The 17,208-nt window shown below is 47.5% G+C and overlaps 1 protein-coding gene across 1 annotated transcript in view; it reads right to left on the bottom strand.

The window, feature by feature from the left end:
* The window catches only part of bcar1 (BCAR1 scaffold protein, Cas family member), a 102,506-nt gene extending 85,848 nt beyond the window's left edge, over positions 1-16,658 (bottom strand). Inside the window, exons 1-2 of the mRNA XM_080002704.1 lie at positions 16,563-16,658; positions 16,094-16,199 (exon numbers count right to left, since the gene is read on the bottom strand). Coding sequence (XP_079858830.1) covers positions 16,094-16,105 — 12 coding nt within the window. The 5' untranslated portion in view covers positions 16,106-16,199; positions 16,563-16,658. The remainder of the gene's footprint in view (positions 1-16,093; positions 16,200-16,562) is intronic.
* Between the last annotated feature and the right edge of the window lie 550 nt (positions 16,659-17,208).

Raw genomic sequence — 17,208 nt, 5'->3', positions numbered from 1 at the left:
TGAACTGCGCTCCGTTGTGCGTCCCCTTGTTCTGTTCCTCCAAATAAAAAAAAACTGTGCGTTGTCTTAGATGTAGGCTATTTTATTTTACTCCGTTCCTTATTGAAGGAAACAAAAAAAGCACTGTGCGTAATGGCGATCTCTTATTTAAATAAATATTGAGCCATTTTTCTTTCCAGATACTTTCGGTTGATTTGGGTTTATTTGGAGAAAAAAACAACAAAAGAAAAAATTGAAGTTCTCTCTCTCTCTCTCTCTCTCTCTCTCTCTCTCTCTCTCTCTCTCTCTCTCTCTCTCTCTCTCTCTCTCTCTCTCTCTCTCTCTCTCTCTCTCTCTGTGATTGGAGGTGTGAGCGAGCGGAGCGTGTGAGCGTTTGGTAGAGTGAGTGACTTTCTAACTTTTTCTATCAATTGCATGTTTATAATTATTTGTTGGTGACGGGTTTGGTTTTTTTTTTGGTTGTAGGGTGTGCGCACAGCGGGTGGGGGGTGGTGGTGGTAGTGGTGGTGGTGGTGGTGCGGGTCCGCAACCATGTCGGACCTCACCAAGCTAACGAGGAAGCACGGCATTAAGTTGCCCGTGTCTTCCTCGGTCTCGGTGGAGGACTGCAGCCTGGCGGTGGGGAAGGCTGTCGGCTACAGCAGCGTTGTGTCCGCAGCGCGGATGAACAGCGCGGTGGTCATTTTCCTGGATGGCGTAGACAAGGTGAACGCGGTGGTGGCGAGCGGCGTTACGGTGAACAAAATGTTTGTTCCCGTCCTGCCTCTCTCCACACCGGCGAGGAGGGTGAATTTGGCGAATGTTCCGCCGTTTATTAAGGACGAGACCCTCACTAAGGAACTGGCGAGGCACGGGAAGGTGGTGTCGCCAGTTAAAAAAGTCCCGTCGGGGTGCAAGTCGCCGCTGCTCAAGCATGTGGTGTCGCACAGGAGGCACGTCCTGATGGTGTTGAACAACAGGGATGCGGAGCTAAACGTAGCTTTTAAAATCAGGGCGGATGAGTTTGACTACGTGGTGTTTGTCAACACTGACACCACCAAGTGCTTTGGGTGCGGTGGGGAGGGACACCAGGTCAGGGCATGTCCAGGTAAGAAGGCAGGCGGCGAGACAGGTGAGGGGCAGAAGGGTGGACAGGACAAGGAGGGAGCACAGGAGGGGGCAGGTGAGGGTCAGAAAGGGGAAAAGCAGGCGAAGGTGGGGGCACAGGAGGGAGCAGGTGAGGGTCAGAAAGGGGAAAAGCAGGCGAAGGTGGGGGCACAGGAGGAGGCGGGGGAGGGCCAGAAGGAAGGAGGGGAAAAGCAGGTGAAGGTGGGGGCACAGGGAGAGGCAGGTGAGGGCCAAATGGAGGCAGGGGAAAGACAGGTGGAGGTGGGGGCACAGGGGGAGACAGGTGGAGGGCGGAAAGGAAAGGAGAAGAAACAGGTGAAGGTGGGGGCACAGGAGGGGGCAGGCGAGGGGCAGGGGAAAAAAAAGGAGGGGGGGGAGGGGAATGTGGAGCCGCAGGAGGGAACGGGTGGAGGTAGACAGCGCAGCCAGGTGAGCGTGGAGACACGGGGGGAGGCAGGCGAGGGTCTGGAAAGCAGGCAGGTAAGGGTGGGAGGACAGGAGGGGAAGGAGGAGGGTCCGGAAGACAGGCAGGTGGGTGCGGGGGGACAGGAGGGGACTGGTGAGGGAAAGGAAGCTACGGAACAAAGTCAAAGGAGTGCAGGTGACGTAGCTAGGGAGGAGGAGGCACTGGAAGGAAGTGACTTTGAGATGGGGGACGAGGACGATCGGGTGAGAGTCCCCCGGCTCAAAAGAAAGTCCAACAAAATGGCAGGAGACTCTCAGGCGAAGAGAGGGACAGCAAGCCAGGGGAAGGCAAGTCAGGAGGTGGAGCAGGGAGGCTCGGAGTCAGAGTCCTGGATGGAGGAGGACTCTGCTGCAGACAGTGAGGGGCAGGTTTTTCTCGGCGTAAAGAAGAAAAAGGGCAAAAAAAGCTACAGTGTGGGCAAAATAAAAGCGTTTCTGCACAGGACGAAGAATGTGAAAGGGATTAAGGTGGAGGATTTTTTCTCAGACAAGGAGTTGCTGGCGAACGCGGCCCAGCAACAGATGAGGAGTAAGGGGAGAGGAGGGTTCACGGACCAGGAGGTGTACAGGTTAAAGAAAATAGTGCAGAAGATCAGGAAGGAGCTGAACAACGGAGAGGATGGGGAGGAGGTGGAGGTGGGCGCTGCTGTTCGGGCTGTTTCCCTTTTCCGTTGCAATGAGTGACTTTAACATCAGCACGCTGAACGCGAATGGGGCCAGAGACGCAGCTAAGAGGTCTCTGCTGTATGAGCTGATGGAGCAGAAGAGGCTGGATGTGCTGTTGGTGCAGGAGACGCACAGTGACTCCGGCAATGAGGCTGACTGGAAGAGGGAGTGGGGGGGGGAGGTGGTGCTAAGCCACAAGAGCACCACCAGCGGTGGGGTGGCTCTTCTCTTTTCTAAGAGCTTTGCCCCAGCATCCTTTGAGGTGGAGGAGGTGGTGGAGGGCAGACTGATGGTGGTGAGGGCAGCATTTGAGCATCATAAGTTTGTCTTTATAAATGTGTACGCTCCCACCACAGGACCACACAGAGTCACTTTTTTGCAAGTTTTAAATGGGGTTTTAAGCAAAACTCGTACTGAGGAGTTTTTGTTTCTAGGAGGTGACTTTAACTGCACCGAGAACGACCTGTTAGACAGGAACCACTGTGAGCCTCACAGAGCATCGCAGAACGCGATGAGGCTGCTCTCAAGCGAGAACGAGCTAATGGACGTGTGGAGGAGAACCAACGGGGATGAAAGACAGTACACCTGGGTGCACTGCAGAGGCACCTCTTTATCGTTGGCCAGACTAGACCGGTTTTACTGTTTTAAGCACCATTTCAACATTTTTAAGGAATGTAGAATGGTGCCTGTTGGTTTTACCGATCACTCCCTGGTTGTTTGCCGTGTCTTTATCGCCAATGTAAAGCCCAAAAGCGCATATTGGCATTTTAACACCACCCTACTATGTGACTCCAACTTTAAAGATGCTTTTAGGTTTTTTTGGGAAGGTTTTAGAGACAGAAAGCAGGATTTTATTTCCTTAAGACTGTGGTGGGACTATGGGAAGAGGGAGATAGAGCAGCTCTGTCGGCAGTATACTCTCAATGTCACACGGGACATCACCAGATCTATGAGGGATCTGGAGACTGACATTGTGGAGTTACAGGGTGTAGTGGAACCAATCGGGAATCGAGATCACATTAAGGACCTCAAGTCTAAAAGAGCTGCTCTTGCAGACCTACTAGGCACCAAGGCGCAGGGGGCGCTGGTCCGCTCTCGCTTCCAGAGCGCAGCACTGATGGACGCACCATCTAGTTTCTTTTTTAGCCTGGAGAAGAGCAACGGGCAGAGCAGGTTTATCCACGCCCTGAGATCAGACACAGGACAGGAGCTCAGGAGGCCGGAGGAGATCCGGACGAGAGCCGTGGACTTTTACACAGAGCTGTACAGAAGTGAGTACGAGGAGCAAAAAGAACTGTTTTACTCCTTTTGTGGGAATTTGCCCAGGGTCCCGGAAGATGTCAGTGCGGTGCTGGGGGAACCTCTGACCCTGCAGGATCTTTCCACGGCCCTGCAGAGCATGAAGGGGGGTAAGGCCCCTGGCATCGACGGGATTCCTGCGGAGTTTTACAAAGAGTTCTGGGAGGAGTTACGGGAGGACCTTTTAATGGTTTTTAATGAAGTTTTTAAAGATAAGTTATTGCCAGTCAGCTGCAGGAGGGCAGTCATCACCCTCCTACCCAAGAAAGGAGACCTGCAGGAGATCAAGAACTGGCGTCCTGTGTCCCTTCTGTGCACGGACTATAAAATCCTGTCGAGGGCACTGGCCAACAGGCTGAGGGAGGTGATGGACCTGGTAGTCCATCAGGACCAAACTTACTGTGTGCCTGGTAGGTCCATTCTGGACAATGTGTCCCTAATTCGGGATATTTTGGACGTCTCTAGTTCTCTGGGCATTGAAACTGGGCTCATTTCGCTAGACCAGGAAAAGGCGTTTGACCGGGTTGAGCACCCTTACCTCTGGAAAACTCTGGAGGCTTTTGGCCTCAGCCCTGGTCTGGTAGCCATGATCCAGGTTTTGTACCAGGACATCGAGAGTATACTGAAGATTAATGGAGGGCTGAGCGGCCCTTTTAAAGTGCGTAGAGGGGTGAGACAGGGCTGCCCCCTCTCAGGGATGTTGTACTCTCTGGCCATAGAACCATTGCTGTGTCAATTAAGGACGAACATCGAGGGTGTGTTTCTAAACGGTCTCGAGAGAAGCCACATTCTATCAGCCTATGCGGACGACGTCATTGTCTTAATAAAGAAACAGGACGAAATCAGCAAACTGGAGGGGATCGTCAGGGACTTTGGGCTGCTATCAGCAGCGAAAGTCAACTGGGGCAAAAGCGAAGCGCTGGCTGTGGGCGGATGGAGGGGGGGACTTTTAAAACTGCCAGGAGGCTTACGGTGGCGAAGGGATGGGTTTAAGTATCTGGGAGTGTTTTTAGGGAGCGAAAGTGTGGTGGGGAAGAATTGGGAAGGACTGCTAGGAAAGATACAGGGCAAGCTAAGAAAATGGAGGTGGGCACTGCCACAGCTGTCCTATAGGGGCAGGACGCTCATTATTAACAACCTGGTGGCCTCACAGCTGTGGCACAGAGTGGCCTGTGTCCAACCACCAGACCTGCTAGTTAGGAAGATACAGGCCGAGCTGATAGACTTCTTTTGGGGGCGGAATTTCCACTGGGTCAGGAAGGAAAGGGTCTTTCTGCCTAAAGAGGAAGGGGGGCACGGTGTGGTGGACATCAAAAGCAGAGTGGCAACTTTTAGGTTACAGTTTGTGCAGAAGTTGTTAACGGGGTACTTTAACGTTTGGAAGGACGTGGCGGGCTTGGTCTTAAAGAGGACTGGGAGGATGGGACTTGACCGCTCGTTGTTTTTAATGGACACGAGTCTTCTAAACAAGTCGGGCTTACCCCGTTTTTATCAGGAGCTTTTTAAAGCATGGGGGTTATTTAAGAACAGGAAAAGGGAGGCCGCAGATTCCCTCCACTGGCTCCTGGAGGAGCCGGTGATCGGAGGAGCCAGGCTGGATGTGCAGGACGGGGCCACTCCAGGACTGAGGAGCATCCTGAGGGAGGCGGGGGTCCTGACCCTGAGGCAGGTGGTGGCGGCGGCGGGGAGCGACCTGCAGGACGGCGAGGCCATGGCGGAGCGGCTGGGGGTGAGGTCCACCAGGATCGTACACCTGGTGCTCAAGAGGTGGAGGGAGACGCTCACGGAGGAGGAGCTGGCCCTGCTGAAGGAGTACGGCGAAGGCGCGGAGGAGCCAAACTCGGAGGATCCCTTCCCGGAGATGACCCTGACCCCCAACCTGGAGGGGTCCTCCGGGAAGCTGCTGCACAGGGCACGTTATGCAGAACTGGACCTGCACACAGCCAGCGGGGAAGGCTTTTTACAAAGAGTGTGTGGTTGTTTTAAATAGGAAGGGACTGGAGGGGGCGGCAGGACACTGTCTGGAGGACGGCTCCAGATGGGGGGACAGGAGGAGCCGTGTTGGAGGAGTTTTTACAAAGCTCCCTCCAAGAAAAGGACGGGGGACCTCCAATGGAGGGTCCTACATGGAGCCATAGCTGTCAACAGCTTTGTTTCTGTTTTTAATCCCACGGTCGCAAATGAATGTCCATTCTGCAAACTGCCAGAGTCCGTGTTTCACTGTTTTGCAGAGTGCGACAGACTTTTAGAGCTTTTTAGTCTTTTAAAGGAAAGTTTTAAGCTCTTCAAGGAGGAGTGGTCCAGAAACTGTTTTATTTTTGGGGCCGGATACTACAGGGCCAACGCAGAGAAATGGCGACTGCTTAATTTTCTAGTCGGGGGAAGCGAAGATGGCCATCTACCTCACGAGGAGGAACAAACTGAGGGGAAAGGAGAGTGTTTTAGGAAGAGTGTTTGTAGCGTTGGTCAGGGCCAGAGTCTTGATTGATTTTAACTTTCACAGACTGATGAAGAGTCTGGACGTCTTCATCAAGCTGTGGTGTTTTAATGACGCCATCTGTTCCCTGGTGGAGGACGACCTGTGCTTCCAGTCTGTTTTTAACGTATAGGACTCTGTTAGTGAACCAAGTGTGTTTGTTGTATTGTCTGTAACTGTGAACTAGAGAAAATGTTAAAATAAAGATGCTTTAAAAATCAAAATCTCTCTCTCTCTCTCTCTCCTCTCTCTCTCTCTCTCTCTCTCTCTCTCTCTCTCTCTCTCTCTCTCTCTCTCTCTCTCTCTCTCTCTCTCTCTCTCTCTCTCTCTCTCTGCTGTGTGTAGGCAAACACCCAGTCAGGTAGGTCAACAGCATTATTCTCTATCAACACCTGGTATTGTCGTTCTGTCTCCATAGCAACAACGCGTAGCAAAAATCAACCACAACCACTGCTTTCAAGTCCTTTGCCACTGCGGAAATATTAAATATGAGCGATTATAATGTCCTTACGCATTTCTCACATTTACAGACTTTTTAAGCCGAGCCAGTATCTACGGAGTCTGAGTGTTCCATTCCTCTTTCCACCTCAACATAGCCTCTGTGTTACGGTCACCAGCCGTTCTCTTGGGGGGAAGCCCCACGCCCTTCCTGCTGCCCGGCTGTCTTGTCCAATAAGGCCCAGCTGCAGAGCAGCAAAGCCCCTGACGTGCCAGAGCTCTGGGCCCCATAACTTCTTTATATTTACTGCGCTGATTTTACCTTGGAGATGGTTTTGTTTGAGGCATGGGTTCAGTGTGTGTAACACCAGAATCAGAATGTGGGAATAATAAAACAAGAATAGCCAAATGTGCAAAAATAGTCAAATATCAAGAGAAAACAGCCAAATATACAAATATATACAGAATATATAAAAGTTATTCACTGCACAGGATCCGATAATGGTCAAAAGGCAAGAGCTGTGGCTAATTGCCACTATGGCTGCTAGTATGGCTACGGGTATAGGATAAAAGAGGTGGATATACTGTACAGGCAAAAATATCAGAAATATGTCAATTCACAAATGCACTAAAAACGGTTAAGGTCAGGATCTGGGATGTACTGTGTACTGGGCTGTGCGATATGAAGATATCGTAAGATGATAGAAAAATTACTATCGTATGTATTTATATATATATTTAAACTGTTTCTATCACTATGTAGCAAATCAACGGCAGAACTGTGTGGCAGTTTCGTCTGCCACACACCACCCAAGTGGTGTTTTCAGGGCCCTCCAACACAGAGACACTGGCGATGGGGTTGAAAACACACCAGTTTTATTGTAAAGAGTGGGCAAGCTGGAGCAGATGGAAAGCATGTCATGCAAAGGGCTTCTCTCTTGTGTGTGTGTGTGTGTGTGTGTGTGTGTGTGTGTGTGTGTGTGTGTGTGGATGTGGATGGGGATGTTACCTGTTGCTCTTTGATTTGTCTAACGAGCAACAGGTATACAGCCACCCTGATCCTAGGCCCAATTACCTAGACCTGAGACAGGAGTGGCTGCTCAAACTACACCACCCCCACACCACAAACTGCTCTACGCCAATATTTAACATCCAGAAACCACCACAAACATTGTTTAGGTAAAAATAAGCGGAATGAATGGGCTTAACTATTGGCGAGTAAGAATGTAGACCGCACATCACAAGTCTCCCGCCCTCTCTGTCTCTGAGCCAATCATGGCACATGAACGGTTCATCAACGGTTCTGTCACCAAACATCAACTTGCGTTGGATAAGGATATCTCAAATTGCATGATGACACCATTCACGGATTATTATGATATTTATCCATCTGCTACCATGCCGCGACAACATAAGGTGAAGGTGACTACCGAGCCAAACCAAAGCACTTTTTTTAGAAGCATTTTTAACATGTTTGCCGCTTGTGTTTTCGTTCAAGGTTTCAGTGAATGAAAGTTTACATCTTAAATTTTGCAAATATGTTAAAAGTCAGATTTTGTCATACATATACAGTATATCAGTCATATATCACTCATTCGATGTGTTTTTTAAATTAACTATTCATTGATTGAATGTACAGAAAATGTGCCATGTCGTGATATACACTGATCAGCCACAACATTAAAACCACCACTAATAACAACTAATATTTTGTCGCTCCCCCACGTGCCGCCAAAACAGTTCTGACTCGTTGACTCCACAAGACCTCTGAAGGTGTCCTGTGGTATCTGGCACCAAGACATAGCAGCAGATCCTTTAAGTCCTGTAAGCTGCGAGTCCCGCATGGATAAGGGATGTTTTTCCAGCACATCCCACAGATGCTCGATCGGATTGAGCCTAACCCCGCCCATCCACACGATATAGAAGAAAACGTGATTCATCAGACCAGGCCACCTTCTTCCATTGCTCCATGGTCTAGTTCTGACACTCACATGCCCATTATAGGCACTTTCGGCAGTGGACAGGGGTCAGCATGGACATCGCTGGTCAGACGATGATGTGTGCATGTTTTTGGTGGAGGAAACCCCATGTGAGCACGGGGAGAACATGCAAACTCCACACAGAAACGCTCCTGTTTGGGAGATAACCCGCCCGGAGCACAGTGCCAACAGCGCCCCAGGCAGGAATTGAACTCAGGACCTTCTTGCGGTGAGGCAGCAGTGTAATGCACTGCGCCACCGTGCCACCATGGCACCGTGCCACCGTGCATACTGTGAACACCTCACACACCTCGCCGTTTTGGAGATGCTCCTACCCAGTCGTCAAGCCATCACAATTTGGCTCTTGTCAAAGTCGCTCAGATCCTTACACTTGCCCATTTTTCCTGCTTCTCACAAATCAACTTTAAGAACTGACTGTTCACTTGCTGCCTGATATATCCCACCCTTTGACAGGTGCCATTGGAACAGGATGAGCAATGTTATTCACTTCACCTGTCAGTGGTTTTAATGTTGTGGCTCATGCAATGTATATCGTTATTGAGATATGTTATTACCGATATTGGGATAGAAGATTTTGGCCATCCCTAGCTGTGGACAAATCACCATTCTAATGCTTTTGGCACCCAGTTAAGTCTTTGCTCTTTGCCAGCAGCTGGACACAACTTGTCTTCTCACCATTAAATGTCTAGACCTCCCTATATATATATATATACACACATACATACATACATACATACATACATACATACATACATACATACATACATACATACATACATACACATATACACTGTATATACTGCATATATACACAATGTATATTGAGAGAGCATACAATCATGCACCAAGCGGGCAATATCTTTATCCTGTTCTCTCTCCCCCCACTTCTCCTACCATCACACCTACTAGCATATAAGGCATACATCTTTTGTGTGCACACACACACACCCACACCCACATACACAGAGTCTGTCTCTCCAAATAGCTGCTAGCAGCAGGCCCCCCGGAGTGTGTGTGCCAAGTTTAGCAGAACAGAACTGAACAGAGCCTCCTTGACTGACTATCAAGGTAGAGCAGCTCGCGAGCATCCACGGCTGAATACCTCAACGGGGCCAGCCGAGTCTGCCGGCATAACCTTTCCCCTCACCGCTCCGTTTGACTGGATTGTCGGTGGGAAGTGGGAATTCAGCGGGATGCTTAGGAAAAAGCAGTTCAGGACATGTGTGTCAAAATGTCTTGCGTTTCTTTCCACAACATTTTTGAAAACCAATACCTGACCATCTGTGGAGACATGGCCAAAACGCTTGCATTTCTTCAACACCAGCAGCAACAGCAACCTCACGGTTTTGCGTAATTTCCATCAAACGCGTTGCCGCCAATTTCAGAGCACTTGGTTGCGTTATCAAAACGTCAGTATTTGCCGTTTTTATGAGTAATGCCACAATACTGTAACTTGTACTTATTACTGACTAACCGCCACTTGCCCATATTGGGCTGACTAGGCAGCATAGTGCTACTTCATGTTAACTTGTGTAGATAGGTGTGTACATATTTGTAATTTGTTATCTCATGTACACATGGCCTTAGACCAGGGGTGGGCAATTAATTTTTACAAGGGGCCCCATGATAAACCTGAGCTGTGTTGGAGGGCCGAACCAACAATAATTGAACTTAATTCTGCTCAATATAAATTTTCTCCCATTATAAAAAGCAGTAAATTATATATTTTGATTAGCTGCTACTGGTAATCAGAAGAATGAGGATATTCTGTAAATGTTTATATAAATAGATGAAATTGTGGTATAGGTCAAATAGGAAAATACTCAGAAGTAATAAACAGTAAAAACAAAAACAATCATTACATCAGTGTTTCATTTTACCTTTAACATGTTAATCTTCACAAATACTGAAAACGTGTTTTGCAGTATGATAAGCAATTGGTCAACTTGATACAAAAAGCAATAAGTACTTTTAATGTTTTTCAGTTCATTTCACTTGTTGAGTAAAATCCAGTCCGTCTTGGGCTTGAACAAGTGCATTGAAATCTAGCTGAATGTCTGAGGTGGATATGGGAAGGACAGTTGACAGGTGATCAGAGGTGATAGAGGATCTGTATCTGGATTTGTTGAACTTCATCACTGAGAATGTCTGTTCACATTCGTAGGTAGATCCAAAGAGGACTAGAATCTTCTGAGCATGCCTCTTCACGTGTGGAAAGTTCTCCTCTTTAAGGGAAGAGTAAAAATCAAGCAGTGAGACTGATCTAAAGTGCTCTGCCAGAAATGTGTCAGACTGCAGGTCAATGAGTTCCATCTGAACATCACTGGGTGCATTATCCACACTGCAGGTGAATGGAGAAGAAACCATGTGCATTTCACTCTCAACTGTTTTAAAGTCTTGAAATCGCCTTGAAAACTCACCATGCAGTGCTTCTAACATGGATGAGTACCAGTGGAGGTGATCAACTGATGGTGTGGCTTCCTTCAGTGTTGGCAAGTGGGTGAGAATGTTGTCCTCCATTTGGCTTGAGAGAAGCTGCAACTTTCTCATGAAAGCCTTCACTGCACTGTACATTTCATGCACAAAAAGGCCCTTGCATTGCAGTTTGACATTTAGTTAATTCATTAGTGCAGTCACATCTACAGCAAAACCAAGGTCTGCCATCCAGTCTGCATCTGAAAGCTGTGGGATGGCATTTCCTTTCTTTACTCTGAACTCTGAATCTCTTCTCTCAGGTCCTAGACACTTTTCAGCACTTTTCCCAGGCTGAGCCACCTGATAGCTGTGTGGTAGCTAATGTCACGATCTTCAGTCTCTTTTTCCTCCAAAAGTGCAACAAACTGTCTGTGATTCAATGCTCTTGCCCTGATGAAGTTTACTACTTTAGTTACAACATCAACAACATGGTTCATTTTTAACACTGACTTACACAACACTTCCTGATGTATAATACAATGCAAAAATGTCAATATCTGCTCAGGGTTCAATTCTGTGACTTTATCCTGCGTTCTCTTCAAAAGTCCAACATTTTTCCCCGTCAGATTTGGACAACCATCCATTGTCACACCTGCCAGCTTGTCCCATTTCAGTCCCAACTTGTCCAAACATACAATTACCTCCATGAACAAATCACTCCCAGTTGTTGTCCCTTTCATTGACTGCATGGCTGCCAGCTCCTCCGTGATTTTCAAGTCTGTAGTTATCCCACGTAAGAAGATGACTACAGTGGTACCTCGACATACGACTGCATCTACTTACGACTAATCCAAGATACGAGTAGCGATAGTCACAAAAATCTGTATCGACTTGCGACCAACTGCTCCAAGATATGACCGTGGAAATTTGCAGTTGGCGCATCGGGGGCCATGTTCATTCTCAGTCAGCGGGCAACCTACATGGTGTGTGCACGTAGTTTGTGGCTTATCGATATTTTTTTCATATTTACTGTGTTTGTGCTGTGTATTTTGTTTATTTTCACCCTTCATGATGACTCCTAAGAAGAAGGATGATGGGAAAAAGAAAAAGGCAATGATTCCCATTGAAACTAAGAAGGAAATCATAGAAAAATATGAGCGTGGTGTGCGTGTGACTCAACTTGCTAGTGAAAATGGCCGCACGACTTCCACCATCGCAGCCGTCCTTAAGAAGAAGGAAGAGTTCAAGAAGGCTGATGTTGCGAAGGGCGTTAGCATCCTGACGAAGTTGCGGCCAAAACTACTGGATGAAGTTGAGAAGTTGCTGCTTACTTGGGTGAATGAAAAGCAGTTGGTAGGAGATCCGGTCAACAAAGAAATTCTTTGTGAAAAGGCAAGGCGACTGTACAACGATGTACGGCAAAAAACTCCCGGATATCTGAAGAGGAGACGTTCAAGGCTAGTCGCGGCTGGTTTGATAAGTTTAAAAAGAGGACGGGAATTCACAGTGTTGTTGTTCACGGAGAGACAGCCTGTTCAGATAAGGCAGCAGCAGAAGAATACCTCAAGGAATTCGAGGAATTCATCGACGAAAATCGCTTGATCCCTCAGCAGGCATTCAACTGCGATGAAACTGGATTATTCTGGAACAAGCTTCCAAACAGGACTTACATCACTGCCAAAGAGTCAACGATGTCCGGCCATAAGCCCATGAAAGACCATCTCACACTTTGTGTTTGTGCGAATGCGTGGTGTGAGTGGTGACCTGAGAGAGAACCCTAAGGGCTGCATGGAGGAAACTCTGGCCTGGAATCGTTCCTGAACGTGACTTCAAGGGATTTGAGCCAGCACAGGAGGAATCTGAGGTTATGGAGAGCATTGTCTCTATAATCCAGGACCTGGGCCTTGAAATTGATGAAGACGACATAGAAGACCTTGTAAAGGAGCACAACAACAAACTAACGACGGAGGAACTCCAACAGCTGCAAGGAGAAGTGAGGCGGTTGGAGAAAGAGGTTTTTTCGGAGGAGGAGGAGGTAGAGGAAGTGATATCAAATGCCGATTTACGGTCGTTCTTTCAGGATTGGGAGAAATTTCAGGAGTTTGCTAGAAAACATCACCCAAATAAAGAAGTGGTAAATCGTCAACTTAATTTGTGTAATGCTAATGTTGGGGCTCGATTGAACACTACCTAAAAAAAAGTGAGGTTCAAAGTGGTGTAAAAAGGCCAAATGAAGATGTGATGGAAGTAAATAAGAAATCTAAAAGTGAAAAATCACAAAATGTTAATGAGGGGGCTTCAACTTCCTCCTCCTCCTCCCCCATGCAGTAACCCCTCATCTCCTCCTCCTACACACTCTTCGTCTCCAGTACGCCATCGGTCGTCACAAAAAAAGGTAAGGTGCCTCTTTAAATTACTGTACACTGTTATTTATTATTTTTCATGATGCTTACTTATTGTTTATAACTTCCAGTATGGTTTGATGTGAAAAAGGTTAAAATTGAGTGTAAATTTATTATGTTTAGGTGCACGGAACAAATTAGATGAGTTACCATTCATTTATATGGGAAAACTTGCTTCAACATACGACTGTTTTAACATACGACCGTTCTTATAGAACGAATTACAGTCGTAAGTTGAGGTACCACTGTAGCTGGGCAGTGTCACATACATCGCAGCTCTCATCCAAAGCCAGGGAAAAATAGTCAAAGTTGACCGCTCTGAGCTTCAGCTGAAGCTCCAGATTCTCCGCCATGTCCTCAACCCTCCTCGTTACAGTGCGTCAGGAGAGGGGCACATTCTCAAATCCTTAATAAACTCTCCGTCAGAAAACGTTTTACTTTTTCTAGCGATTTTGTGGGAAATGACGTAACTTGTCTTGACAGCTGCATCTCTGGATGTGCAAAGTTTAGTAAAAGTCCTTGTTGGTTTTGCAGCTTAGCCAGCAAAGCATCCGACTCCCTTGCGTGCTCTTGATCAGACAAGTTCTTGTATTTCTCCTCGTGTTTGGTCACGTAGTGGCGATTCAAATTGTAATCCTCGAACACAGCGACCTGTCTACCACAAACTAAGCACACGGTTTGACCTTTGACTTCTGTAAATAAATATTTAGCAGTCCATGCCTTGTTGAAAACACGGCATTTGGTATCAATTTTTCTTTTTTTGGCGTGAGCTGACATTTCGAGGGCTAGCTGGCCAGCATCACTTGTAGCTGTTCACCCACACATGCGCGCCCTTACGTAAAAAAACAAAACAAAAAACGGCATGCTTTTCAAAATAAAAGCAACACAGTTGTATTGCGTGCATTAGCATTTATTAAGCATTTAAGCTTTTTATGTTCTAATTTACGATTAGCCTCACGCGGGCTAGACAGGGACACCCAAAGGGCCGGATTTGGCCCGCGGGCCGTAAAATGCCCAGGTCTGCCTTAGATGGATGTAGTATGTCACCCTGTTCGTTTTCACATACTATTTGAGCATACTATGCTTTCAGACATTTATTTTGGTTTCAGCATTTGTCTTTCTGTTGACACCCAGTGATTTAGTTCTGCGTAAAGCTGCATGTTGCATAATTGCTGTTGGCATGATAAAATATTCAGTTTTCTTTTCCCTCTGTCCTCAAACTGGTCTTACCAAGCCCACGTTATCAACATAAGATGATGTGGTGAGATACTTTGGGTTTGCCAATTGTAAGTGTACTGGATAGTATCCCAGTGGGGAAATAATACTGGTGTAGAGGAAGTGTTCACCTAGTTCTGCTGTCTACCGCTTCAGCAAAAAAGCCTGCTGGAAACCCGAAAGTTAGACGGAAATATAATAGCTCTGTGATGGTATTAAGCATTTGTAACAATAATATCAACTTCTCACACCAGTCAAAATTATCCACAGGTGTACAACCCAGTAAACAGATGCCCAGAACTCTAGAGGAGGCCATAGGAACTACAACTGCATTAGTTCACACGTCTCTTCCTCTAAGACCACAAACTGAACCCAGACCTCTCTCACCAATAAATAAACTCATAAAATAAACTAAATAAATGCCTGTTTTGAGAGCTTGAAATATCAGCAGCCATCGAGATAACAGTAGACTCACAAACGGTAGACTGACAAAGTCCACTACACCTGGGGAACGGATGAATCAGTTTTAATATCCATTTCAAGCATAGGGTTGTCAATTTGCGCCACCAGCCAATAAAATATTACAGACGGTCCTTTAAATATTCAAAATAAAGCCTTAATTAAGAAGCTCCAAGGTGCTCAATTGGCCTCCCGACTGGATGTGTGTGTGCACACACACGCCATGGTAATCAAACATTTTTGACGGTTGGCCAACACCTCAAGGCAGCCCTGTGCTGCGCGTCGGGGCACATTGCTGCCCACGATTGTGTGTGCGTGTGTGTGTGTGCGTGTGTGTGTGTGTGTGTGTGTGTGTGTGTGTGTGTGTGTGTGTGTGTATGTGCGTGTGTGTGTGTGTGTGTGTGTATGTGTGCGTGTGTGTGTGTGTGTAGATGGATTCTGAGGAATGCGAAGAAGAAACAACACAAGTCGAGATCAGTTTTGGCTGAGACATACCGAGAGGGAAGGAGGCTGAGATGGAAAAGTAGAAACTAAAGTCCCTTGGTTTTTATTGAATACAGCGTTCGCCAATTTTACGAACGAGATGATAGCACAAGCGAGCAGCCTCTCCGAATATCAGTCCCCGTGCGTCCAGCCTCAGTCCCAGCTCCAGTTCTGCTCCATTATAGACAGACCTTCATGCATAGGGCCCACGTGGAATAGACCCACTGAGAAGAACAATTGCATGTCACACCACCGGCAGGCCGAAGGCAGTGGAAGAATAATTGCTGTGAAAAAGGAAGAGAGAAACTAACTTCTGTACTACAGAGTAAACAAAACTAACATGAAATAAGAGCGAGGCACATTATAGTACCGTCTACAACTTAAAGCGGTTTCTTTTGGTGGTATGGGGGGGGGGTTCCACAGGAGCTAGGCTAGGCGCTCTGAAATGAAATTGGTATTGACCTTCTTGTTTCAATTTGGGTGCGTCTGATTAAATAAAATAAAAATGAAAAGCCAATTTCCCGCAGAAACTGAAGTACGATGACACCGTTGCGTTGTCTCCGTGCGCCCCTCTTCCCTCTGCGCAACAGGGAATTCTCTACGCACAGCAAAGCAGTGAGGAAAAATGACAGTTTGGATGTAAAAGTGTTAAGGAAGCATGTACTTACGGGGGCAGCCATGGTTGCTGTGTGTAGTCCCCCCCTCTCCCCTTTCTCCAAAATTGGAGAGGTCCTTTTTGCGGCTATGTCTTGAAAATAACGCACCCGGAGTCCCCTATTAGAAATAAAAATAATTATTAAAAAAAAATATTAATGAAATAAAAGAAAATCTTCACGGCCCCAGGCGTGTCAGTCCATTTCACGATCAACTCTCCGGGAGTCAGGAACTTGGAAGGCGTGAGAAAGAAGAAGTGGGGGGTGAACAACAAGGTGGACCCGTTGACAAACGGCGGCGCAGTGGAGCCGCATGAGGGTCCAGAAGCCACGTCTCTCCCTCCTCCCCCCCCTCTCTCCTCCCTCCCCTCTCTCCTCCCTATCTTTGGATTTTCAGTCGATCCCACGCGAGAAAGCAAACGATCGTCACGGATCGTCACGGATCGGCGTGCGCGACAAAAAGCGGCTTCGGAGGAGGGCGAACCTCTGGAGGAAACGTCGCAGCCGCGGCGTTTGCCGTTCGGTTGACCGCCGCTGAGCGTCAGGGCGCCGGCTGCTCTCTGCCAAGCGGCCCGCTGCCTCCCGTTCCGACGCAATCATCAAGTTTGCGCTTAAAGGGACCGCCTCTCCCCATCTCCCTCCCGCTCTTCCTCTCTCACTTTCGTCAACGATCCATACCAGAGGAATCAAAGTTGGGTCCGTGGACCGGATTCGACCCGCCCCAGGTGTCCAATCTAGGGATGATTTGGGGAAAAAGTCTTAAAAAGTGCGTGGATGGATGGATGGATAGATGGACTTTTTATATATATATTATTAATTATAAAAAAAGATTTGCGGGAGGGGGGGGCAAAAATAAACAAATAAAACAGACAGCAACTCTATCAGTCCTTTTAACAAATCATTAAATGCAGAATACACTCATTTGCATGCCGACGAGACACTGCGTGCGTGTGTGTGCGTATGTGTGTGTGCCGTCCACCTGTATGTGTTGTGGTTGTGAGCCTGAGGTGTCTTGGAATGTGTTGCGTCCCAAGACAGCACCATCGTATAACATAGTTACTAAGAGACGGTGCCAGGGGTCCCGAGAGAGAGAGAGCACGTCACCAGGGGTCCCGGTGATAAGGGAGGTG

This window comes from Zeus faber (genome assembly GCF_960531495.2).
Source record: "Zeus faber genome assembly, chromosome: 6".
Classification (NCBI taxonomy): Eukaryota; Metazoa; Chordata; class Actinopteri; order Zeiformes; family Zeidae; genus Zeus; species Zeus faber.
Note: the sequence above shows the minus strand (reverse complement) of the source record. Positions and strands in the feature narration are given on the sequence as shown.